The sequence below is a fragment of the Schistocerca cancellata genome, chromosome 7 (genome assembly GCF_023864275.1).
Source record: "Schistocerca cancellata isolate TAMUIC-IGC-003103 chromosome 7, iqSchCanc2.1, whole genome shotgun sequence".
Lineage (NCBI taxonomy): Eukaryota > Metazoa > Arthropoda > Insecta > Orthoptera > Acrididae > Schistocerca > Schistocerca cancellata.
In genome coordinates this window covers 128177132-128202981 of record NC_064632.1, presented here as the reverse complement: position 1 = coordinate 128202981, position 25850 = coordinate 128177132, and the positions used below count along the sequence as shown (strand labels likewise).

The 25850-nt window shown below is 37.3% G+C and overlaps 1 protein-coding gene across 1 annotated transcript in view; it reads left to right on the top strand.

The window, feature by feature from the left end:
* LOC126092360 (gastrula zinc finger protein XlCGF57.1-like) overlaps positions 1 to 8833 on the top strand; it is a 128985-nt gene extending 120152 nt beyond the window's left edge. Inside the window, exons 11-13 of the mRNA XM_049907902.1 lie at positions 631 to 810; positions 894 to 970; positions 2773 to 8833. Coding sequence (XP_049763859.1) covers positions 631 to 810; positions 894 to 970; positions 2773 to 3312 — 797 coding nt within the window. The 3' untranslated portion in view covers positions 3313 to 8833. The remainder of the gene's footprint in view (positions 1 to 630; positions 811 to 893; positions 971 to 2772) is intronic.
* The last annotated feature ends 17017 nt before the right edge of the window (positions 8834 to 25850 follow it).

Below are 25850 nucleotides of genomic sequence, written 5' to 3'. Positions count from 1 at the left end.
CCAGTAGTCTGAAGACTAACAAGTTTGAGATCATAGATGGAAATAAAGAAATTTATTCTACACTTCTTTTTTATCACTGTGACCATGTCACAGCTTATGATTTTATCTCCCGTTCAACTTCACTTTCTTAGTGTTTTTATGTAGTGGATAAATATCTCTTAAAGCAATTGTTCTCTTAGTTCCTGGAAGACACACAAAGGATTGCTAATATGATTTATTAGCATCATTTGTTTTTCCACACTTATTGATTACTCCACTCATTCACATACTTACCAGAATATGTTTTATGTTTTTGCCATTGGAAATGCTGTGTATCCAAGTTGGTAGTTACGTCATGCACCGAAACTCACTTTTCAGTACTTTAGTTACTCCCATCTTCTCAAGTTTCTCAACCATTACTCCCAGCACATTGCAACTGAAAGCTGAATAACAATTTTAATTTCAAGTTTTGTATGGGAGCACTAGTACAAAATATGTAAGTATGAAAATACCAAGGGATTAAATAATTTCTTTGAAATTTGACAAACCATTTTCAGTATAGCTTTTTCTTAAAATAAACAGAGGACTTAGATTTTGTCTGTTCCATTAATGTAGAAGTATTGTTTTTCACTTGTGATGATGATTGTATAGGTGAAAATGGCTTTACATGTGTTCACTGCAGCAAGGCATTCAATCGCAGATCTCGTCTTCTTATGCATGTGAAATATGTTCATGAAGGTGCAAAACCTTTTGAATGCGAACAATGTCCAAAAACATTTGTTCGAAAGGAAGATTTGGCTCGTCACACGATTCTTCACTCAGGTGTAAAAGGTAAGTAAAATCCATTATGTAGTATATTACAATAGACTTTCTTTTTATTTTATTTTCAGTATTAATTCTTTTCATTTTTACAGCACACAAATGTCCAATTTGTCAGAAGAACTTCGCAATGAAATCTTCATTGAAGATACATCTTCTGACGCATACAAAGGTATTACATTTAATCGGTTTCTGTGTAGTAGTTAGAGAACAAAATTTACTGATACAGTTTGACCACAGTAATTGATGTAGGTATTTGTTAAATTGGCTTGGAAAGTGATTATTTATGGCTACATCAAGTTAGTTATGTTATTCAAAACAAATTTTAAGAACTCTTGAGGTACAATGGAATCCCAATAGTACGTTCCTCATTACTGTGTATTCCCACATAGTACATCTATTTTTGGAAGTCTCAGTCCCAGTTGCATTAAAGTCATGTTAAAGCAACTTGTTTATATGTTCTCCATTCCCAGTTAGTGCATTTGAATGTGGCAGGATCTGTACTGTTTGGCCATTGCAACTTTTACCACCGACAGTTCTGGAAGTGACGAGAGGAGGATGTTTGCTGCTACGGGGGGAGTAAATGTGTGAGGAGACAGCATTGTTCAGTGCTGTCAACTTTGTACATCATACAGATCATTTGTTATGGTAGAAATGACATAAGGGAGTAATTTGCATAGGTTGGCAGCAGCTCCTGCGACTTCCGGTAAGTACCGATCGGAAGCAGGATTGAAATAGTAGCAGCAAACAGTAAACCAAATATTTATTAGCATGTAACCGAGTCACTGGTGTTCTTTTTTATTGTGTAGCATTTGAGTGTCTCACAGTACATTAATTATTTTGTGTGAATGGTGTATCAATTGCTATGGACAAAAAGATAGCGAGACAGTTAACAAGTGAAGAAAAGTGGATCATTATTCAGGAAGTGGTAAAAAATTCACACGTTTAGCATGTCAATATTGCATGAAAACTGAAACAATCCTCCATCAGTACTAAATACAATATGGAGCAAATGAAAAATAATTGAAGCACCATATTTGGAAACAGGAAATGGCAAATAAAAAAGAGCACGCGATGGTCAATTTCCAGAATTGGTTTATTGTTTTCTGATAGATTGTAGAAGAAGGGATCTGGTGTTGCCTACCTCCCACCTTAAAATAAGATATGCAGCTATGAAATATATATAACTGATTAGTTGTTTGGGTTACACAGTACTGTTAATAGTTTAAATTTAATTAAATAAATTTGAATGTTATTTTGTGATTAGAAAGTGTTCCTGAGAATATTTAATTTCAGCGGCTGAGCTCCATGGATAAAAATTACCTATGTAGCAAATTCGTGTGACTTAAGAACTGCATTTTAGGTGGTTTAATAATCTCAGAAAACAAGAAGACAAAGGGCTGTGGAGCATTTGTTTTGTTATTGTTAAAATAGCCTCTAAAACAGGCAAAATAAACTGCTCAACTTTTTTGTAAGTAAATTCCATGATGAGAAGGTTACATTTCTTCTGAGTTGTCATGATGTACTTCATCATTTATTTTGTATGTGTTTGATTTGATCTGGATATCATAATGTGACCTGAAATTAGTTGTGAGAATTCTTTATACAAGGCTGGTTGATAATAACCTTTTAAAATGCACATGAACTACACAGAATACGAAAGCTATAGCAATATGCAGATGGAGTGCAGTAGATACTTAACATAAATTCTTCTTTATTCTTGAGTTTTAACAAAAAAATTGGTAAATAATATTTTGGGCAATGAGAGAAACGTATTCCATTCTTGAATAGAGAAATCTATTCCATTGTTGAGTGTGTTGTCTGTGTTTTACCTTATCAGCACTTTTCAAAATGAAAATGTCAGTAGCCCATTTGTGGAAAACATAAGTAATAATCATTGTAGAATAGTTACAAAGGAAAAGAGAAAAATAACTAGAAATGACATTAAATTAAAATATTCAATCCTTCCAACAGGAACCACCACGTTCTTGTGATGAATGTGGAAGAGCATTCATTCGACAAGATTGTTTACTTCGTCATATGCGCACCAAGCATAGAGACATGCTGGAGGAGATATTGGCGGAAACAGAAAAGAAAAAACTGCAACAGCAGCTTCTGGCTGCAGCAGCAGCTCAAGGCACTGGTGGGACTGGTGTGGGCGTGAATGGTAGTGAGAGTGATGGAGGTTCTGGTGGTCCTGGTAGCATACCATCACTCAGTGAAGCTGCTCTCGCTGACTCAGTCCGTGAGCTCCTGGCGCTACTGGTTGATGAAGCCACTCTAAAGGCTTTTGGATGGCCGGAAACGCAAGTGGACCAGTTGCTGGAAGCAGTAATTCGTCGATGTGGCCATCAACCTGTTACCTCAGAGGAACTGTTGTACCCAGATAGACTGCGTGAAAATGCCAAACTGCTGTTCACTGTTGTCATAGATGACTCTGCTGTCAAGACTTTGCTCAACAATCAGACTGTTGATGAAGTCATCTTGCATGTACTTCGTCTCGCCAAGTCATAAAAAATTGTGTGTGTGTGTGTGTGTGTGTGTGTGTGTGTGTGTGTGTGTGTGTGTGTGTGTGTGTGTTAGTTCATCTGTCACTGATATATTTTCTATTCAAACAGGAGACACTGAATTCATTTCAGTCATTTGAGAGGTATATTTTGATTGCATTTGGTGCCTTTGATTGGCTGCTCTTCTTTTTCATCCTTCTTCAGTAAAGACACTACATCCAGAGTTTGAAGTCAAAGATATTGTTAACACGAGTGTAGGGGTTCATTGTAAGAACATTGCTGTTTGCTTACTACTGGATCATAAAGGATTTAGCCGTAAAGTTTGAGTTAAGCTTTCACAACTAGTTCTAGTTTTTTTTTTTTTTTTCATAACAGTTGATAGTTGCATTTACTCGTGAATTTATCCTTTCTTTCTTATACTCAAATCATTCACATTTACACCATTCACTTGAAAACTGCATTCCATTGTGTGAGATTTATTAATTATAAATAGCCTTGTCTTCTGTTTCCTCCATTATGTAAAATAATTCGAGTAACTAATTAGTTTCTGCATGGTGCAAGGGAATATCTCTTTGGCATGATCAAAAATTTCTGTCGAATTCAGATGTAATCAAGAGATGCTGCCGTTTATCAGGCCTGCACAGTTGCAGAGAACACGCATATTTGTAATGAGACTGGTGTAGATTATCTTGAGGGACCATGAAATTCATTAAGTTTCTTCTTTCTGAATAAAATAGTAAATCCTATTTTCATGAATTTCAATTACATTTTGAGAATACTCATTGCCTTGACTGATACTGAGAGCCAAGTGACAACTAGGAGCACTAATAGGGAATAAATTTTCTTGTAAAAGAAAATTATGACAAAAGATTTGACCATATTTTTATATATGAATGAAGAAATGTAAGATATGAACTATTTTTTAAATTACTCAGCTGTCACTTTTACAAATATCAAGTATTTTTATGCTTAAGTGCACTGTGTAAATCCAGTTTTCTCAAATTAGTGGCACTTCCTTATAACATTGTTACAGGCACATGTGAAACAGCAGTAGACAAAGATTTGTAATGGTTGTTTGAGAGATTAGAGCATATTTTTATATTTTGATAGGCTGTATTTTTACTTTGAAGAACTTGCAAGTTTTTCTTCCATGAATGATGCAATAATCATTCAAGGTTGGGAAGTAAATATATATTTTTAAATGCAAAAAATGCTACTTTACTGTATGTTATGACAGTAAAATAGATTTTTATGGAGAAGATTGGACAGTGACATCAAAAGTGTCAGAATAGGAGATGTTAACCCCAGCCTTACAAGAATTACTTTTCATTATTGAGAGATATTTTGAGGAAATGAAAGTGTGGAACATATTTTTTAGAGAAATGTTTTATATTTGCAATGTATATGCTTCCATGTTATAGTACTTACTATGTAATAAGTATTTAGACTGTGTTGTTAACTAGCAGTCACCGTGAAATCAAGCAGTTGGGTATATATTTGTGGAGAGTAAGACTGCTGGCTTTTTTAAATATCCATTTGATACAGGTGCTGCTTGACAAGTGATTGCTGGATACCCCAAAGCACGTTAACTTGGGGAAGTAACTTTCTCGCAAATATCATAGTACTAAATTTTTCCTCCTAGGTAACACACCGTAGTGCGTGATACATGACACATGCATATATTTGTATGTTGAGTTGACTTGCTTTTTAGATATGCACACTGATGAGAACTGAAACATTAAGCTGCTTATTTGTCTCATATAAATTGGATCCAAATACAGGGAGAGAGAGAGAGAGAGAGAGAGAGAGAGAGAGAGAGAGAGAGAGAGAGAGAGAATTGCATAAGTGGTTAAAGATTAACCAAATGTTGGTTCATTGTTAACTTTCCTTGTGTATGAATTGAACACAATCAACTGGCTCATTTTCAGTGAACTGGTGAAAGTAGTGAATAATTTCCTACATCCTCCTTAACCTAACCTAACCTTGTCTTTAAAAGTAAGAGAACTTCCTCTTGAATACCTCGAGGTATCTCTTCGTCTTCACATGATCTGTGTGAAAATAGGCTGTACTGTTGCAGGTTGCATTGCCTGCAAAGAACAAGAACTAGAACCATTGTCAGAAATTGTTAGAGGTTGATGTGTGTAATATGTTGATTCAGTATCACTAGTAATAATTTTGGGTAACCGACAAGGTTGGGAAAACTGACATGTTTAGAGAAAATTTCATGAGAAAGAAGTTTTATTAAAAATCAGTGTGTATCTGTTAAAATTTTATGTATGTTTGGTATAATTCTGTTGTGTGTAGAGTTGTGTTGCTTTATTTTTCACTATTTGGTTCTCTCAGAGCTTCCCACAAATGGATATGACTGTTAAACTGTTTTCTGTTCTTTTAAGAACTGGGAGTGCAGCTTCCACTTGACAGCTGAAAATTTGACCAACCTCTGTTTAAGCAATAGTCTCAGCATTAAGGTGTTGTAGTCTGGAATGTTGTTGCATTTTCATAACAGTTTCTGCTTTTTATAGATGTACTTTGTATTATGCCGGCTTTGGTTAAATTAACTGTGTTGTACCAATAATGCTTCTCTTGTCTGTTGGTGTTTATTACAGTTTGAACCCACAATTACTTTTCTAACAATTTAGTAATGCTATGAGTGGCACAAAATGCTCTTTTTCATAAAGTGTGTTCAGATCACTTGTCTTGATACTCGGTGCACTTGTGACTTCTGTACTTCATCAGTCGTATGCATTGTCATTCTTGTTAGCATTTCAAAGTTATCACTCCCAGCAATGCATTATACATATGCATTTTGGATCTCGTAAAAGAAAAGCAGTGTGAAACCCAAATGTTGGTTTTTAAAGGACACCGAAAGTGCTTTGGACATTTTATCAAGAAGCTACACAGAAGTCATGACATGCAATTTTCATGCAAGACAAAAGATTGCTAGTGCTCTGATTAAGTCTCTCTCCCTCCCCCCTCTGTATATCATGATGTACATATCAGGCAGTATTTTTACTCTGTTCTCACAGAACTCGAGTAACTTTTATAATCCTCATAGTACATCATGGAATCTACCCTGTCTCTTCTACCAACTGAGAAAGATAAGGACTGCATAGTTAAGTTGCAGAAATTAAGGCACTGGATTAATAGATTTGAAATTCATGTAGCTGTTTTCTGCCTTCATCCTTCTGCCTCCAAGGTAGTGCTCCATTTCTAAATGGCAATAATACCAGCGAACTATTGAACTTAAACCATCAGTGTTTTCCTCTGCGTTGTGGTAAACTGTATCATAGAGTGAGTCATGGTTGTTGGGATCCCTATTGCTCATGTGAAGTAAAGTTCACACTCCACGGCATCAGATTTAATGACCATCATTCTTCAAATTACATTGAATGATTTCCACAGCTTTTATAATCACAATGATTTACATGTGATCACATATTGTAAGGTACATATTTCAATGCTCTACAATGGAAATACTTTCATTTGATTATTTTAATATTTCTTAATTATCTGTGGGCCATCACTTTCTGTTACATCCCATTTAAGCAAAGAGTGTGGCTGATTTTATACTGTATTGCTTAAAAGTCTTTGCATTTCTCTTCCTCTTCTTGTACTCTTTTTTTCTTTGGACAAACAAAATTGTTCTGAAAGCAATTACATTCATCTTCTTTTTAAGGAGCTTTCATTCTTCGTTTTGGGATACCAGTTTTATATACATACATGTAATGGATAAGATTTATGATATTAGTTGTTGATTACTTCATCCCTTATATTGCCAGGTACAGTGTGCATCCATTCTTTATGTTGCAAATCATTGATTCCATCTTGCACCAAACCATTCCTTGTAACAGCACAATAACTGATAGCTAAGAATACATGTAACTGAAATTCCCCATAGAATACATGGTATTGCATGATGTATGAGTTTCTTTTCCACTCTTGACAGTTGTTTAGGTTGTAGATGCTTATGTAAAATTTAGATTCTGCTAGATTTTAACAAAGTTACTAGTTTGGCAAGAGGATACAAGGGGTATTTTAAGGGAGAAAAATGAGTGGAGTGATGTACTAAACCACCAACTCAGATTAAGTACATAGAGAATAAGCATCTTCAAGAAAAGAATTCTAAAAGGAAGAAAACTATGTCAATTGTAGGTAGGCCTGTGTTACTCTGCTAAGGATCTTAATCAAATATTCACACATTCACCCAAGTACAACTCTCACTCAAGTGAATACTGTCTCAGGGTGCTGGTGCCTGACTGCGACTGCGTCTGTCAGAACAGCAGTCTCTGCCAGAAGCAGTCACAGTCAGGCTCCATCATTCTGAGACAGTGCCCATGTGTGTATGAGTTGTGCTTGTGCGAATGTGTGTTTGTTTTATATGGCAGAAGAACTTACAAAGCTGTAATATTTTAGCAGTTGTCTTCTTGTGTCTGTCTACAACTCAGTACCTCCTCTGTTGTGATGAGTAGTAATAAGTCCTTTCCATATTGCTGTTATTCCATCCTTGACTTCCTATTATTTGATTATGTCAAATAGTTTTTGTAAAAGCCTTTTTATGAAAACTTTGATAGTGTACTGGGGTATATTTGTCTTATGTTTTATGAAAGTTATAATGTGGGCTTGGATTTTGTAAAGGATTTGTCAAAGAACTTTTACAGTGTAATATTTGCCTTATTGTATATAATCATACATAAGAGGTTCGAGTGTAGATGATAAAGAAATTATTAATGTTTGTCGTATGTTTAAATATTTCAATTGTATGTGTTCCCCCCCAACCCCCCCCCCCCCTCTCTCTCTCTCTCTCTCTCTCTCTCTCTCTCTCTCTCTCTCTCTCTCTCTCTGTGTGTGTGTGTGTGTGTGTGTGTGTGTGTGTGTGTGTCCATAAAATTTGTAGGAAAAGTGTTTTATGGAATGAAGTAGAAGCAACTGATGGAGATGAAATACTATATTAGATCAGAAGTTACGCTCATTACTTTTATACTGTTCTAAATCTTTTGTGATATAGAGAACACTGTGTTTTGTTCCAGTGCATAGTGTGTTATTTTTAGAGAAATGTATTTACTTTAGGCGTAAAATAAGGGATAAAAGTGCCTTCTCTTTTTCCGAATAGTTTTTGTATGTACTTCCTGGTGACACTTCTTTGTGGCTGATTATATTCAGATTTTGTATATTGGGGTTATTTATACAGATTTTTTATTTCATTGATAATTCAAAATTTTGTTGGGTGCCTACGGTTGAGAGAGAGTACAAAAAAATATGGATATGAAAAACAAAGTGAGATGCCCTAAGCTTTTTGTCCTCTTTATTTCTTTGGTATACCTTCTCTGTGCTAGCAGAATTATGTCATGAATGCTGTGTTCAGAATTCTGTTGTATTACTCTGGTTTCTTGTAGTCATGTTAAGTGTGATGCCTAATTTCATGTGTAATTTAGTCAAGTACTACACAGTTTTGAATGATGTACACTCCAGTATTTATTCATTGTAGAAATGTTTATTTGAATACTTGATTAAACTTGCTTTCTATTTTATTACAGAATTGTATATTGTGATTAACTGAAAAATATGTATCTGTGGTCAGTCTCTGTGCCCCCCTCCACAGAAGTACACCCTGATTAAAATTTCTTTGTGATTGATGTTTCAGTGAGTCATGTGGTAAGGGCCAGCTGACATCCAATCGTAGTTCTTTCTCGAGTGCCACATGCTCTCAGTGTTCCTTTCTTTGTTGGTACATGCAGCACCTTGTGAAGCATGGCTGGCTGTGCTTCGTCAGCACTATCCCCTACCATTGCAATCTATCAATCACAAGGTAATTTTAATCAAAGTCCAGGTCCTGAAAGAAGTCTGTCCTTGGATTAGTAATGTAAATACTTGTGTTCATAAAAAAATTATAAGACAGTGACTTGCAGTCTTTTTGTTCACTCAGGTGCAGTGTAGATCTCTGTAGATATACTTTTTCAACTCTGTATGTTTAAATAAAAAAATTTGGAACCCAAAGGGATAAGTAAACTGGAATAGTTGCTGAATAAATGTAAGCAAATATTTAGGCACAATAAAAAACACACAAACACATACACAAAATTTCAAGCTTTCGCAACCAACGGTTGCTTCGTCAGGAAAGAGGGAAGGAGAGAGAAAGATGAAAGGATGTGGGTTTTAAGGGAGAGGGTAAGGAGTCATTCCAATCCCGGGAGCGGAAAGACTTACCTTAGGGGAAAAAAAGGACAAGTATACACTCGCACGCACACACACACACACACACACACACACACACACACACACACACACACACACACACACACACATATCCATCCACACATATACAGACACAAGCAGACATATTTAAAGGCTATTGCCTTTAAATATGTCTGCTTGTGTCTGTATATGCGCGAGTGTATACCTGTCCTTTTTTATGCGCTAAGGTAAGTCTTTCCGCTCCCGGGATTGGAATGACTCCTTACCCTCTCCCTTAAAACCCACATCCTTTCATCATTCCCTCTCCTTCCCACTTTGCTGACGAAGCAACCGTTGGTTGCGAAAGCTTTAAATTTTGTGTGTGTGTTTGTGTGTTTTATTGTGCCTATCTACCAGCGCTTTTCCGTTTGGTAAGTCATGGAATCTTTGTTTTTAATATATTTTTCCCATGTGGAATGTTTCTTTCTATTTTATTTATAAGCAAATATTTATATTGAGTCAGAGTACGTTGAGGTGTCACAGAACTGAAGCTGCTACCCAGTGAATGCGAGAGGGGTCATTCCATGTCAAAACACACAATAATTCAAGGATTTGTAACCCTCTGTCTCAGATTTTCATGTAACTCTGCTCATTTGCTTATAGTTGTAAAGTAGGAACTTCTGCAAAATCTTTTTGGTCTTAGACTACAACTTTACATCAAATTTAAATGTAGTGATACTCTGATAACTGGGCTCTGCAAGAATGTCAATGCAAAATGATACTTATCTTTATTAATACTCATAACTCAGCTGTTTGTGAAGCTTTTGATTTGCATTTTTTTTTCAGAAGTTGTGTAAGGCATATAGTTAATGGATATCCAGTTATTGAAGCAGTAAAATTACAAAGAAAATTTTATGATATTAATGTGTCTCAATTTTTGATTTCAGAAAAATTGTGGGGATGTAGAAAAATGTGTATATCACATTCCTCCAACCTGCTGGGAACCTGATTTTGGTCTTAAATAATCCCCTAGATTGTAAGCTTTCTGATAAAGTAAAAATTTTAATGAGTGTTCTGCTAATTGACACACACATCTGAAATTAAAATTGTTAAATCCAGCCTAGTTGTCCAATATTTGAGGTGTCTAGGAAACCTGATTTCTTGGATTGCTAGACAGACAATTCAAACAAATCATATTAATGAGTTTTATTATAAAATGAAAAGATAAAATACTTGACACAGATGTGTCACACAGATATGTACAAGCAATGGGTGACATATGAGATAATGAATCTTCTTTATTATAAACAATCACAAGTCTGTGTTACATAGACAGTACAAGCAAGTGATTAGAGGTGACACCTCTATCCAAGTCACTAGTCTTGTAACTACTCTTCAACTGGGCTAGGACCATTCAGGTGCGGTGCTTACGTCCTCTTCACATAGGGTCCACTGCTGTCACGTTGTTGTTCTGGAGTGGGATCGGTCAGTGTGTGATTGGCTGACGTCTTCTCACAGCCATCTCTTCTCTATCGTTCCCGACTGGCCTGCCGGCACTTGACTTTATGCCGTAACCCCCCCCCCCCCCCCCTCCCCTTCTGTGTCCACCTCCTGAGGCCCATAAGATATAGAAGGCTTCGGCTACTGTGGCGTGGGCCAAGCAGAGCATTTTTGTGGCAGACCAGACTGATTTTTCACAAATGCGTGACACTGTGATGTCATCTGTTCTATTTGGGTGTCCGTACCCTGCCAAATACAGTGTCGATGCACTAACTGTTTCGTTCGAACAATTCCCCAGTGTCATTGGTGAAGTAACTGCAAGACTTCCTTTTGCAAAGCTTTGGGGATCAACACGTTACTGTCCACTGTCAATTTGAACAAGAATCACACCTTGGCGTATAGTGAGGCTATGCAGACATGTAAATTATTGGTCCACTACAGAGTTATTATGCAGTGCAACGAGTGAGGCCAAGATGTGCAAATGTATTTTAGCAAAATGTTCAAATCTGGATCAGCTTCCAAGGCCTGTGCAATTTTCCTAAAGTTCAGAGGAAAGATTTGAAGCAATGCAGAATCCTGAGCATCGGTGTGGCAACAAGATGCAGCAGAAGCATCAAAGTCTGCATCAGGGCCAATTGGAAGATGTAATAGTGCATTTGCTTTACCATGTTGAGCTTTCGGGTGATACACAATCTTGTATTGGCCTTGAGACAATAACAAAGCCCATCATTACAATTTTTGGGCAGTTTGTACAGGAACCAGCTTCATCAGATGAAACAAGGACTGCATTGCCTTGTGATCCAATACTAAGTAAAATTTTCTGCCATACAAATAGTGGTGGAATTTGGTGACACCATACACAATAGCCAGTGCCTCTTTCTCTGTTTGTAAATAGTTACACTGTGCTTTGGACAACACTTTTGATGTGAAAGCAATAGGCTTGTATTTATCACCAAATCTGTGCGAAAGCACTGCACTGATAGTTTAAGAAGAAGCATCAACTTGCAACACAAATGGTTTTTCAGTATCAAAGTGAACCAAACATCAATCACTGAGCAATGCATCTTCAAGTTTTTGAAAAGCTACTTGTCACTCACCTGTCCAAACAAAGGGAATGTTCTTGTGACTAAAGGGATGCAATGGAGCTGCGATTTGTGCAGCTTATGGTATAAACCGAATATAATAGTTCATTTTCCTTATGACTGACCGCAATTCTGTGACACTGCTAGAAACTGGCAGGTCACGGATGGCTAACAAATGTGACTGCGCAGGATGTACACCTCGACTGTTTATGGCATGACCAAGATACTGCAACTCAGGCTTTAAAAAATCACACTTGTCCAGTCGTGCATCAGATAACACACGAAAAAAAATAACACATGAAATTGGAGCTGTTTGGTACTTGAACAGTCAGCTGTTCCACATACTGCTGGAAAATGCTGGGTGCAGAAGCACTGCCAGAAGCAAATGCAGATATTTAAACAGGCCCAAATGAGTTCTCACAACGCACATGTTTTGAGATGCTTCATCTAGTGGTATTTGAAGATATGCGTTGCACAAATCAATTTTTGAAAAGAAGTGACCAATGCCTAATTTGTCCAGGAGATCCTCTGGATGTGGCAATGGATAAGTATGAATTACAGTTTGTTGGTTGACTGTAGACTTAAAGTCAGCACAGAGGCGAATGTAACCTGAAGGTTTGGGAAGCAAAGCCAGTGAACTTTTCAAATGACTAGCTTGTATGGGTGCAATAGCAACACTATCTTGCAATGTCTTGTTCATTATAAGCCATCAGGTGCGTGCTAGTCTTAGACAGGCATGGGGAGCCTAACAGTTCATACATGTTATGATTCAGCAATGTAACTGAGGCAACCGTGTCCAACTGAAATTTCACACATTTTCCACTAATATGCAAATGAACAAAAAGTTTGTTGGACTATCATAACCCTGAAGAAACCGTTTGCTTGCTAGTTTTGCTAATGCATGCACTGCAGAAGGCTTTGAATACACTGCATTGATTATGTGGGTCTTGTGAAATAGATTTTTGTGAATGGGCAGAATTCTTAAGTTTGTTCTGACCTTTCTTGCCACAAGTGTGACACTGTGCTAGTCTGGACGGGCAGTGTTGACATTTGTGCCATGAATAGAACTGAGGGCATGTCTTAATTCCGTTCGCCTGTGCAGAGCGCTGTTTACGCGGCATGGTGCATGTGGGCTGTTGCTGCCTAAAGGGGTGGTCACGAGCAAGGGGCGACTAAACCCAACAAATTGGTGGCTGCTCAATTTATCGGCTGACATGCACCTGAATTGTACTGATCTGGTATTTGCACTAAGTGTTGAAATGATAAATCTGACTGTTTCAAAATCTGTTCTCTGAATATGACATCAGTTACATTGGATATGAGTACATTGCACAACATTTCATCTGAATATAAAGCACCACAAGCACATATGAATTTGCATTTCATCATTATACCCTGCAAATCTGGTACCCATACGTGATAAGTTTGTTCTGACCTTTTCTTGCAATGAAAGAATTGATACTTAGCTACCTCCAAATTCACTTGTTGGTCATAATAGTTAGTTAGTGAATCTATAACCTGATCATAGGAAAGTCCACTCAGAGTGGCATTAGGGAAACATTTCTGAATGAGATGAAAGACTGCACTTCCTAACATGGACAATAAGTAATGTAGTTTCACAGTACCTGATACTTTGTGACAATTACGTGGGTGCCATGCTGTTGCAACAACTTGAGCCATTCCTCATCTTTTTCATTAAACTGGCAAAAAGGCCTTATGGCAATCGGAACAACAGGTATTGCTGGTTCTTCTGTTAGGCATGCAGCATTCGTGGCTTGCTTCGCCACGAGCTGCTGTACCATGTTTAGTAGTGTGGCGATCTGCTGGGTCTGCAACTGAAACATCTGTGTTAGCTGCATTGCATCTATTGAGCTTGCAGCTGAGGTGTCTGAGCAGTGGGTGGGTGAGGTGGGATGCTCATGTTAGAAGAGGCAAATTCAATAAACAGACAATGCAAACAAGTACTCCAGCAAAGAAAATTTCACTAATGCCCACCTGGAAATACTGATTAGTAAAAACACTGTAAGAGACACTGTTAATACATGGAAACACACCCCTGCAAAGAAATGACAAGTAGGAATTAAGGAGCCAGAAAAATACAAAAACCCACTAGAGAAAACAAAGAGTATGTGGTGGCTGGTTAACAGGTTGTCACTACAGCTTCTTCTTACAAATCATCATACTTAACTCTGTGTTACACAGACGTGTCACAAGCAAGGGGCGACATAGGAAATAAAGAATCTTCTTTAGTATAAACAATCACAAGTCTGTGTTGGGCTGCAACAATTTGGGCATGGCGCTTATGTTCTCCTCACATAGGGGTTGCAGCTGTCGCATTGTTGTCCTGGAGAGGGAACGGTCAGTATGCAATTGGCTGTTGTCTTCTCGGCCATCTCTTCTCTATCGTTCCTGACGGGCCTGCTGGCGCTTGACTTTACGCCGTAAAAAAATACTTTCTGCTATGTTTTAAGTCAGTTGATCCTTTCACTGTGTCTCTGCTTCAGATGCAAAGGTATCAAATTAGCATACTGAAGTACAACTCATTCTAAGCAGACAAGTTAACTTTAAGTTCGAAAATTTATTTCCTTTTATTTGACTAATTCAGTAATTTTTTAAAGACTATAATATATATGGTTTGTGTGTTCAGCCAATCACTTGCTCACAGTGATAAAAAAGTGTTCTTAGACAGCAGTAGCTTGTTTGAAACCTATATAGACATGAAAACAATGCAACAGTTGATGAAATTCATTGTTGAGAATAACTGGCATGCAACAGTTAGTCTATTTAGCCTCAGTTGCTCTTTGTCTTTCTGTGAGTTTAGGTCATATCTGTTTGTGGTGCGACCCTATCATTCCATTTACAAAAGTATGTTTTAAATGAATTAGTGCTCAGTTAATTGCAGTTGAAAATGTGAATTCATGTACTGTTGGAAAAGTACTAAAACACCATGTCATTTGACAACCTATACCTTAGTAAAAATGCTTAAAAAACAGAAGAGCTGAGTGAAGACCAACAAAATGCCATTGCTGCGATCCAATGTAAGCTTTCCACTAGGATCAGGAAAGTGCTACTGTATGTGAACATCACAGGTACTATTATCTAAAAGTTTTTGGAAGTCATCAAAGAGTTTGTTGTGATTCTTTCAAAAAACACGGACCAACAGTTAAAAATTTTTTGAGGTCAGTTTGCTTGTTTTTGTCTAAAACATTAAGTGCTAAAAGAATCTATGTAAAACCAGGCCAAAAATGTGCGCAACATGTTATAAGATTTGTGAACAAAAAACTGACATCAGTGGTAGGAATGAAAAAGATGCATATGACCCGGAGGTGGCGACATTAATGGATCAGTACTAAAAAGTCAGAGTATTGAGGATGCAAATAAAACTTTACATGATTTGGTGGTCTCCCTTAAAACTTCACTCCATTCCAAATCAGAGCAAGGCTTCATATGGCAAAAAGAAGCTAGAAAAGGTGAAGTATGGTTTGGAAAGAAAAGTGTGCTGGGCATTAGATTGTAGTATTGAAGATTCTGACCCTAAAGAACACAAATTTGATGATAAATTATTAAGAAAGCCAAAGATTTTGATGCCGTGATATTGTTAATGAAAGAAAAAGTGACTAGTGTAAGAGTACCTTAAAAAAAATTCAAATTTTACGATTAGTTCCACCCTCTTGGTCAAAAGAAAACATAGTCAGAATTCAATGTTAGTGAGTATGTGGTTCAACAAGCAAGGAAACTGAAAACAGAAATGGGTATTTTATCAATTCCTAAACCAAAAAGGGGGGACTTTATTGCTGATAAAGTGGTAAAGATTGTCACTAATTTCTACTAAAATGATAATATACTTGAAAGTTACCAGGAGCAAAAGCCAAAGGTAGCATTCAGAAGAATGTGTATCTGCAAAAAAGACTCATCCCTTGCAACTTACGAGAACTGTACTCCTGTTTTAAATGGGAAAATCCAAACATTAACATATTGGTCTTTCTAAATTATGTTCGCTAAGACCGAAGTGGTGTATCTTAGCTGGTGTTGTCGGCACTTGTTCAGAGTGTGTGTGTGTGTAACACATTGAAGAAACATACAAAGAACATGCAAAATTTCTTGTAAGTGAACCTGAAAACTATGACTGCATGATTAATCACTGTGATAGTTGTCCCAGTGACGACAAACTGTCAGAATTAGTAAAAGAGAAATTAGCTTACACAGGTGCTGATGATGAAACTTAATTCAGCCACTGAATAAACACAGACCATCAGGCATAATTGGTAAAGCAGTCTGCATCTGTTGGTGAATACATAGACTTGTTGGCAACAACATTACAGGCACATAAACCACACGCATTTATATCTACTTGTCAGTCAAAATCATTGAAAAAATTGAAATAAAGCATAACCCCGGAAAAAGCAATTCTGTTAGTTGACTTTTCAGAAAACTACAGTTTTGTAATTCAGAATGAAATTCCCAGTTACCACTGGGCAAGAAGCAGCTATACAACCCATCCCGTGTGTGTTTATGTGATAAATGAAGATAGTAAATTGGCAGTAGTGAACTACTGCTTTATAAGTGGTGATATGGAGCATGATGCAGGATTTGTAAATGGTGTCCAGAAATAAATGGTTAAGTGGCTGGCAGAGCATTACCCACAAGTGACGAAAGTACACTATTTCACTGGCTGACAGCAATTCTGAGAGAATTTTTTAAATTACAATTAGAAATACTTGCACGCAATCTAGTTCTTGTACAAGACAAAACAGAAAAAAACCTTTCACATACACAAGTGGAACCAAACATAGAAATAATCTTCGCTGCTTCTTTGTGTAACTTGGGAAATTCTTCCTTCGGCAAATTCTGGTAGAATTGGAGCAAACCTTTTGTATTGTAAAACACATCCTTTCGGTGAACATTGCTTTGCAAATCAATTAGTTCGAAATGTAAATCTGAAAGTGCACTTTCAATATCCATAGAAAAAGGTTTCACAAAAATGTCGAGAATTGGCTGCAGGTAGGTAATTTCCTGAAACAATAACAAAGCCAATGTTAATAAATGAAAGTAGTGTAAGCCGTTGTTTCGAAGTACTAAAATGCGATAGATTTTAATAAACATGTAATGTGTACTATTGGTTTTAATGTAATGTTACACTTGCATATGTAACACAATCTCCTTTATTTAGCTGTATGTCATATACTGGCACATTACCTGGAATCGGTCGTTAAACACATTTTCAAGGTATTGTAGCACCTCGATGTATTTTTCAAAGCGCACTCCTTCCTGCACAGATGCTGTCAAACAAAAACATAGAATCGTTTTGATTAGAGCGGTTATAAAAATCAGGCTGTTTTAATAAAGGTACAATTTATATCTTGCTTACCTAGTTCAGGAAAGTGTTGCGTATTTTTCTCTGAAAGGTTGTCTTTGATGAGCTTCAGTTTATACTGGAAAGCATTTATTTTGCTGATCATATCGTTGATGAGATTGTTTTCTTTTTGGAGTTTCAGACTTAAATCATTTAGGAGAGCCATAATGTCTACTAAAAATCCTAAATCAGCTACCCATTCAGGGTCATGAATAAGTGGCTCCGGACGTCCTTTGCTCTCCAAAAACTGAGCCACAGTGTGACGTAGTCAAAAAATTCGGGAAATCACTTTCCCTTTGCTCAGCCAGTGCACCTCAGCATGGTAGGGAATATCTGGATACTCCTCTTCAAAGGAAATCAAAAATTCTTTGAATTGACGATGAGTGAGTCCATGAGAACGAGTGTAGTTCACAATACGCACCACTACCTTCATCACATCTTGAAGACCGATAACTTTCGCACAAAGAGCCTCTTGGTGTGCAAAACAATGAAGGGAAGGTAAATTCGGCATGTTAAGTTTTTTTTCCGCAGTAGGCCAATAAACCCTTTTGCTTTACAGCACATTGCTGGTGCCCCGTCTGTGGTTACGGAAAACAGCTTTCCAAAGCGAGTCTTATTCCTTCAGCTGCCATTTCAACAGCTGCTAATATATCCGCCCCTGTAGCCATGTCCTTCAACGAAATCATATCCAGTAGCTCTTCCGTTACATGTAGGTCGTCGTCCATGCCACGCAAAAATATTGCTAACTGAGCCGTGTCGTTAATACCCGTCGACTCATCAAGTGCGATGGAGTATGCTAGGAAGTTTTCAATTTTGGCTGCCAGTTGTTCATGCAAATTCTCAGCAATGTCGTTGATGCTCCTATGTATTGTCATTCTGGAAAGTGGTATTCTGCTGTACGCGGGAGCTAATGTGGGATTCATTGTCTCCACTACGCCCAACATGTTTTTTATTAATGGCCTCCCAGCTCTTGCTAAACGTGGAGCAACTTTGTAACTAGCTCTGGGAGTCCTTTCACAACACTCCTCATCTTCTTCACCCTAAAGTAGAGAAAAAAATACGTTAGAAATAATTTATGCAAAAACGAAACCTAAGGAATCTAAACAAATGTTATTTCGTTTCGCATGACCTTTAGCTAAAATATACATGCTAAAGTACTTGTAACAAACCTTGTTTGTAGATACAGAATTCTCTTCTGCAAGAGTTTGCAACGTCCGTAATTCTTCCTCTCTGGCATCTCCTGTTCTATCACTATACTTTTCTGAATGCAATTTGCTGTAGTGCCTTTCAATAGACGATTTTCTGACACACATAATTAGTGTACTGCAGATTAGACATTTGGCTTTATTGTCACAACGCACAAAAAAGTAGGAGAGTTTCCATTCTGGTTTAAATTGACTTTTGGCTATTTTCCCTTTTTTTGGGGCAGATGGTTCCATTATTCTGGTAATTATCTTGCGTTTACGTACTCCAATGTTGACTAAGCCGTCTGGCAGTGCATTCAGCAGCGCACAGCGTCAGCCTCACCTAGCAAGCCAAGTTGAGGCGAAGTATGCCGAGTTGAACCGATGCACTGTGCAGGCACTTGCTGCACCTCGCTTTGCACGTGTGCGGTTTTCCGTGTTTGTGCGGCCCTGATCTAAAGTGTCAATGGAACATTAAACACAATCCTCGTTAGCTCCTTTGTCTTCCTAGCACTATTCTCTGAGTCGAATCGTGTTTATAACCACGGCATAAGACATGTACCATCAATTTTTCTTAGCCATCAGTCTTATATGTCTGGTTTGATGCAGCCTGCCACCTTTATTTGTCTCCAGTGTCAAACTTTCATCTCAGAGTAACACTTGCACCATACATCCTCAATTATTTACTGGATGTATCACAATCTGTCTTCCTCTATAGTTTTTACATCTAGTACCATGTAAGCTATTCCCTGATGTCTTAACACATGTCTACCATCTATTTTCCATATTTTCCTGTCTTCCCTGATTCTGTGGAGAACCTTCTCATTCTTTACTTTACCTGTCCACTCAATTTTCAACATTTTTTTCTGTAGCAGCACATCTCCAATGCATTTAGTCTCTTCTTTTCTGGTTTTCCCCACAGTCCATGGTTCACTGCCATACAATACTATGCTCCAAACATACCTCCTCAGAAATCACTTCTTCAAATTAAGACCTATGTTTCATACTAGTAGACTTCTTTTGGCCTGGAATGACCTGTTTGCTTGTGCTAGTCTGCTGATATTTCTACCTTGCTGCATCTGTTTTGAGTTATTTTGCTTCCAAAGATGGCAGAATTTTTTAAGTTCATTTACTTTGTGATCATCAATTTTGATTTTAAGTTTCTTGCTTTTTCTCATTTCTGCTACTTTGTATTACTTTTGTCTTTCTTTACTTTACTCTCAATCCATATTCTGTACTCATTGGATGCTTCATTCCATTCAGCAGGTCATGCAATTTGTTTTCACCCTCACTAAGGATAATAATTTCATCAGCAAATCTTATCATTTATATCTTTTTACCCTGAATTTTAATCCCACTCTTGAGCCTTTCTTTTATTTCCATCATTGCTTCTTTGATATATTCCTATAGCTCACTCCTATTTTTCTCCGAATTTTTAACGTCTTTACAACATTGTACATTGTCAAATGCTTTTTCCAGGACAACATATCCTATGAATGTGACTTTATTTCTCTTCAGCCTTGTTTCCATATGTAACGTAGCAAGTTATTATGAGATGACATTCGTTGCAGTAAGGCATGCAGCCGTTTGGTATGGTGGCTGCAGGATGGCTTTTTTTTTTTTTTTTTTTTTTTTTTTTTACTCACAGTGCAAGTGATGCTGCCTGCCGTGAGAACTGCATAGCGTAACGGTCAGTCAACATGAAGATTCCTACTCTCTATGAATCTAAATAATCCATATTAGTTATTATCCAATTTTGTTCAAATTTGGTACACAGCCTTCTGTTATTAACGGAATGATGCCGTCAAAATTTCAGATTTTTGTTTATTTTAGTGCTGGGGGTAAAGAAAATTACCTAAAAGTCCTAAAACCAATGCTGGTTTTTAAAAATCAAGTTAGGAACAAATACAGATTGACTTGCATTATCTTTTGAAGCCATTACATAGTTACCAGTGCACAAACATCAATTAATTAGAATTTTCTTTTTTAACACTTTAGTCACTGTGCATTACATAATACAAAAATATTTCACAATTTTTATTTGATTATTTTTTGTTGTGTGAGTGTTTGAGAATGATTGAGAGAGTGTGTGTGTGGAACATACGTTAAAACTTAATATGTAATTTTTCATAAAACCTTGTACAAATAGACTGTGGAAAAGTTATAGTGCAACCATGATTCAGATGGCATATGGCAGTGAGAGCTTGCTTTTGTATAAAAGCAGCCAGAATGAAAGTTAGAGATAGAATAAATTTATTTATCAATTTGGAGAATAATTCATACTTCGAGAATTTTTATTAAACATTATACTAGACATTGAAGTTTCTATAACATTATTGATTGGATAAGGCAAGTTTTGCCGTGAGAATGATCTGGAAGGAACATTCTGATTGGTCGATTAGATCAACAGCCAATCAGAATTAAGCTGTTCCCACGCGAATATAGTGGAGTGGGCAGTGGGTAGAATAGTTCGAGATAGTCACTTGCTAACCGGCCTACAGATAACACCATGTTAGATAGATTGTTAAAAATACTCTGGAAAATTAAGAAATAGTGAGTTAATTGCAGTTTGAATTTCTCGTGACTGAAGCGACTGGAGTTATGAATATTTTAGTGAAAGTTTGGTGTTTCCAAATTAAATAGTTTGAAAGTTCTGAGCGTGTGAACTTTCTGGATGTAGTAACAATTCCGCATGGCATGTTTCGTGCTCTGTATGGAATACTTTGGCAAGCACTTCTTACTAAGAAGACCACTGAAATGACCGAATGTTTAACTCACGATTAGTTGTGGGTCTGTGACTTAGAACGTGAAGATTAGTCAGGTCAAACTTGCAAAAATTCTGGCTGCTATTCAAGTGAAACTATGTTGTACAGACAGTGAACTTTGAATGATACAGTATTACCATAGTAAATACGGACTTGATAGCCATTTCACGTGTTTCCATATGAATAAAAAGTAGATTCAATCTAATTTTAAATGCTTTCTGCAAGTAGACTGCATCCTCCGAATGCCCAACTATTTAAAAATTGACTTTCAGGAACTGACTTTCAACTCGAGTTAAGCAGCCTCTGTGTGGTAGGTATTAGGTAGTGGTTTCATCAACATTGCTTTACACTGCCTAACACATATCTGATACCAGAGTGAAGGGACATCGGAAAGAAGCATATTGAGGTAGATGGACTTTCGATAAGTGAAAGAGAGAATGCAGACAACTGACTCCGCTCTGCCGCAGAGTGCAATGTCAAGACTGCCTCTTTGGACTTTACCTTTACAAGAAAACAAAATGATCATCATGTAACAGATCCACAATTTTCTTTTTCATTTTTCTGTATATTATTCTTGACAACAACTTGGATGCATGAGCCATTAAGCTGGATGTGTGATAGTTCTCGTACTTATCTGCCCTTGCTATCTTCGAATTGTGTGGATGATATTTTTCGGAAAGTCTTGACAGTACACTACCAGCCTCATGGATTCTGCATATTAACTTGAGTTGCGTTTGGTTGCCACTACCCCAAAATGATCGTAGGAATTCCAATGGAATGTTATCTGTCTTCTGCCATATTTGATCTCAAGTCTTGCAAAGACCTTTTAAATTCCGAGTCTAATATTGGAGCCCTGTTTCTTCCATATCGACTCTTAAAATCTTCTTCTACCAAATCATCAGACAGTTTGTCCCCCTCATAGAGGCTTCTGCTCTCTCCTCTTTGTTTAATTGTGGAATTCCCATTGGACTCTAATGTTGCCGCTGTTTTGTTTAATTTCACCAAAGATTAATCCCGTCTCCAACCATCCTGATTTAGGTTTTCCGTGATTTCCCTAAATCGTTTCAGGCAAGTGCCTGGATGGTTCCTTTGAAAGGGCACGGCCGATTTCCTTCCCAATCCTTCCCTAACCCGAGCTTCGGCTCCATCTCTAATGACCTCGTTGTCGACGGGACGTTAAACACTAACCACCCACACCAAAGATTGTTTTGGCTTTTTTGTATGTTGAGTCATTCCTTCCTATGTTCATTTGTTCATCGATTTCCTCACTTTTTTCCTGAATTTATTTCACATTGGCTTTATTTCATTCCTAAGTGATTTATGTTGCTGTATTCCTGTCTTCCCCTGACCTTTTACTGTTTCTTTCTTTCGTCGATTAATTGATTTCTTCTGTTACCCAAAGTTTCTTAGCAATTACCTTCCTTGTACATGTGTTTTTCTTGCCAACATCTGTGATTGCCCTTTTTTAGAGATGCCCACTCTTTTCCAGCTGAGCTCCCAATCTGATATTCCTAATTGCAATATCCACATCTTCAGCGATCTTCCAATGCATCTCAGTATTTCAGTATCCCACTCCCTTTTGCACTGGTTCTTCTATATGATTCTCTTAAACGTCAGCCTGCTCTTTACTATTATTAAATTATGTACTGAGTCTGCATCTGCTCCTGGGTTTGCCTTACAATCCAATATCTGATTTCAGAATCTCTGATGATGATGATGATGATGATGATGATGATGATGATGAAGTCCAGCTGTAATCTTTCCAAGTCTACTTCATCCTGTTGTGATTCTTGAACAGAGTATTCATTATTACTAGCTGAAATTTGTTGCAGAACTCAATTACTCTGCTGGGTTGGGGTTTTTTTTTTTGGGGGGGGGGGGGGGGAGGAGATCAGACAGTGAGGTCATAGATCTCATCGGATTAGCAAAGGATAGGGAAGGAAGTCGTCCGCACCCTTTCAAAGGAACCATCCCAGCATTTGCCAGGAGCGATTTAGGGAAACCACGGAAAACCTAAATCAGGGTGGCTGGACACTGGATTGAACAGTTGTCTTCCGAAAGCGAGTCCAGTGTGCTAGCTACTGCGCCACCTTGCTCGGTCTCTTTCTGCTCTCTCATTACTACTGCCAGACCCATATTCTCCTGTAGCCCTTTCTTGTACTCCTTCCCTTACGACGATGTTCTAATCCTCCATTATTATTAAATTTTCTTCCCCCTTTACATACTGAATTACCTGTCCAATATCCTCATATACTTTCTTTGTCTCTTCATCTTCTGTTTGAAACATTGGCATGTATAGCTGAACTATTGTCGTCAGTGTTGGTTTGCTGTTGATTCTGATGAGAGCAACCCTATCACAGAACTGTTCACAGTAACCCTCTTTTTGCCCTATCTTCTTATTCATAATGCATGTTACTCCTGTTATAAAATTTTCTGCCGCTGTTTATATTACGCTACATTCACTTGACCAGAAATCTTTGTCTTGTTTCCATTTTACTTCAGTGACCACCACTATTTTTAAGATTAATTCTTAGCACTTCCCTTTTGAGGTTTTCTAGCGAAACTTCTTGCATTCTACACCTCGAATCATAGAATGTTATTATTTTGTTGTTATTCAACTTTTTTGTCATGGACACCTCCCCTGTCAGTCCCCACCCGGAGATTCGAATGGGGGACTTATTCAGAATCTTAAGCCTGCGCAGAGAGCATCATGTCAGTTTTTCGGTTACAGGCCATATGTAATGTGGGTACATCTTATGTTTCTTTAATCCAACAGTTTCCATTGCCATCTGCATCCTCATGCCAACTTTTAGCAGCAGTTTCCCATCCCAAGTGCAAGAGAATTCCCTGAACTTCTGTCTGCTCTTCCGCCCTCTTTTGATAGTGTTAACAGCAAAGCAAGGGTGGCCTCTTATTCTTGAAGTATTTGGCCATCATTGTCGATGATTTTTATTCAGACAGTGGCTCGGTTTGAATCTGGGTCCTTGATTACCAGTGAAAAACACTATCCGTAGACATGAATGAGCTATAAAACTAATAAAAACTTATCCTTTGAGCATGTTAAAGTAAAAATGTCAAAAGGTGAAGTAATTATCCATGGGAAAGAGCTGGCCACTCTGATATTAGTTAAAACCTATATCCTGACAATTTGCGGATACTTCATAAAATTTTAATATTTGCACTGCACTCATCATGTAAAGTAAATGGAACTTGTCCATACATAAATGGAATGTAGTCAAATTAAGTCGGGCGATGCTGAGGGAATTAGATTAGGAAATGAGACGCTTAAAGCAATAAATGAGTTTTGCTATTTGGGGAGCAAAATAACTGATGATGATGGTCGAAGTAGAGAGGATATAAAATGTAGACTGGCAATGGCAAGGAAAGCGTTTCTGAAGAAGAAAAATTTGTTAACATCGAGTATAGATTTAAGTGTCAGGAAGTCGTTTCTGGAAGTATTTGTATGGAGTGTAGCCATGTATGGAAGTGAAACATGGACAATAAATAGTTTAGACAAGAAGAGAATAGAAGCTTTCAAAATGTAGTGCTACAGAAGAATGCTGAAGATTAGATGGGTAGATCACATAACTAATGAGGTGTTGAATAGAATTGGGGAGAAGAGGAGTTTGTGGCACAACTTGACGAGAAGAAGGGACCGTTTGGTAGGACATGTTCTGAGGCATCAAGGGATCACAAATTTAGCATTGGAGGTCAGCGTGGAGGGTAAAAATCGTAAAGGGAGATCAAGAGATGAATACACTAAGCAGATTCAGAAGGATGTAGGTTGCAGTAAGTACTTGGAGATGAAGAAACTTGCACAGGATAGAGTAGCATGGTGAGCTGCATCAAACCAGTCTCAGGACTGAAGACCACAACAACAACATGAATTGTAGCATCTGCTATTAAAAATATTTGTCAGTTTAAAAAAAAAAAAATGAAAGGGTACATCAGTAGGAGACAAGGAACTTTCTGAAATAGAGTAATACACACTGGAATATTGTTTATGAGAGAAGTTGTAATATATATGGATATGTGCTTATACAGTTGCACTGAAAATGTTATTACCCAAATACAAAATACTAATGCCTTTAAACAAAATTTTAAGCAAATGGACTATTCCGTAAATGAATATGTTGATTATTGGAAGTGACAGTCCAAAAGTTGACATGTAAAACAAAGGAATTAAAATTTAAATTAAGTAATAATTTTTGTCGGACCACTTCATAATTTTTTGTGATACTGTGCAAATTGATAGTCATATCTCTCTCAAAAATAAACAAACAAACATAGTTTCACTCAGTCTATGAACCAACATTACAAACTGTATGCTATTAGCTTTCACTAAATCAAACTTATCTCACAATTTCATTAAAATATATCATAGATCATTTACAGGCACCAAAACTAACCACTGCAATAAACCGTAACAATTACATCTCTAAGCTTCCTCATTAATTGATACCATCAACTAAAGTAATAGGAATACTTAT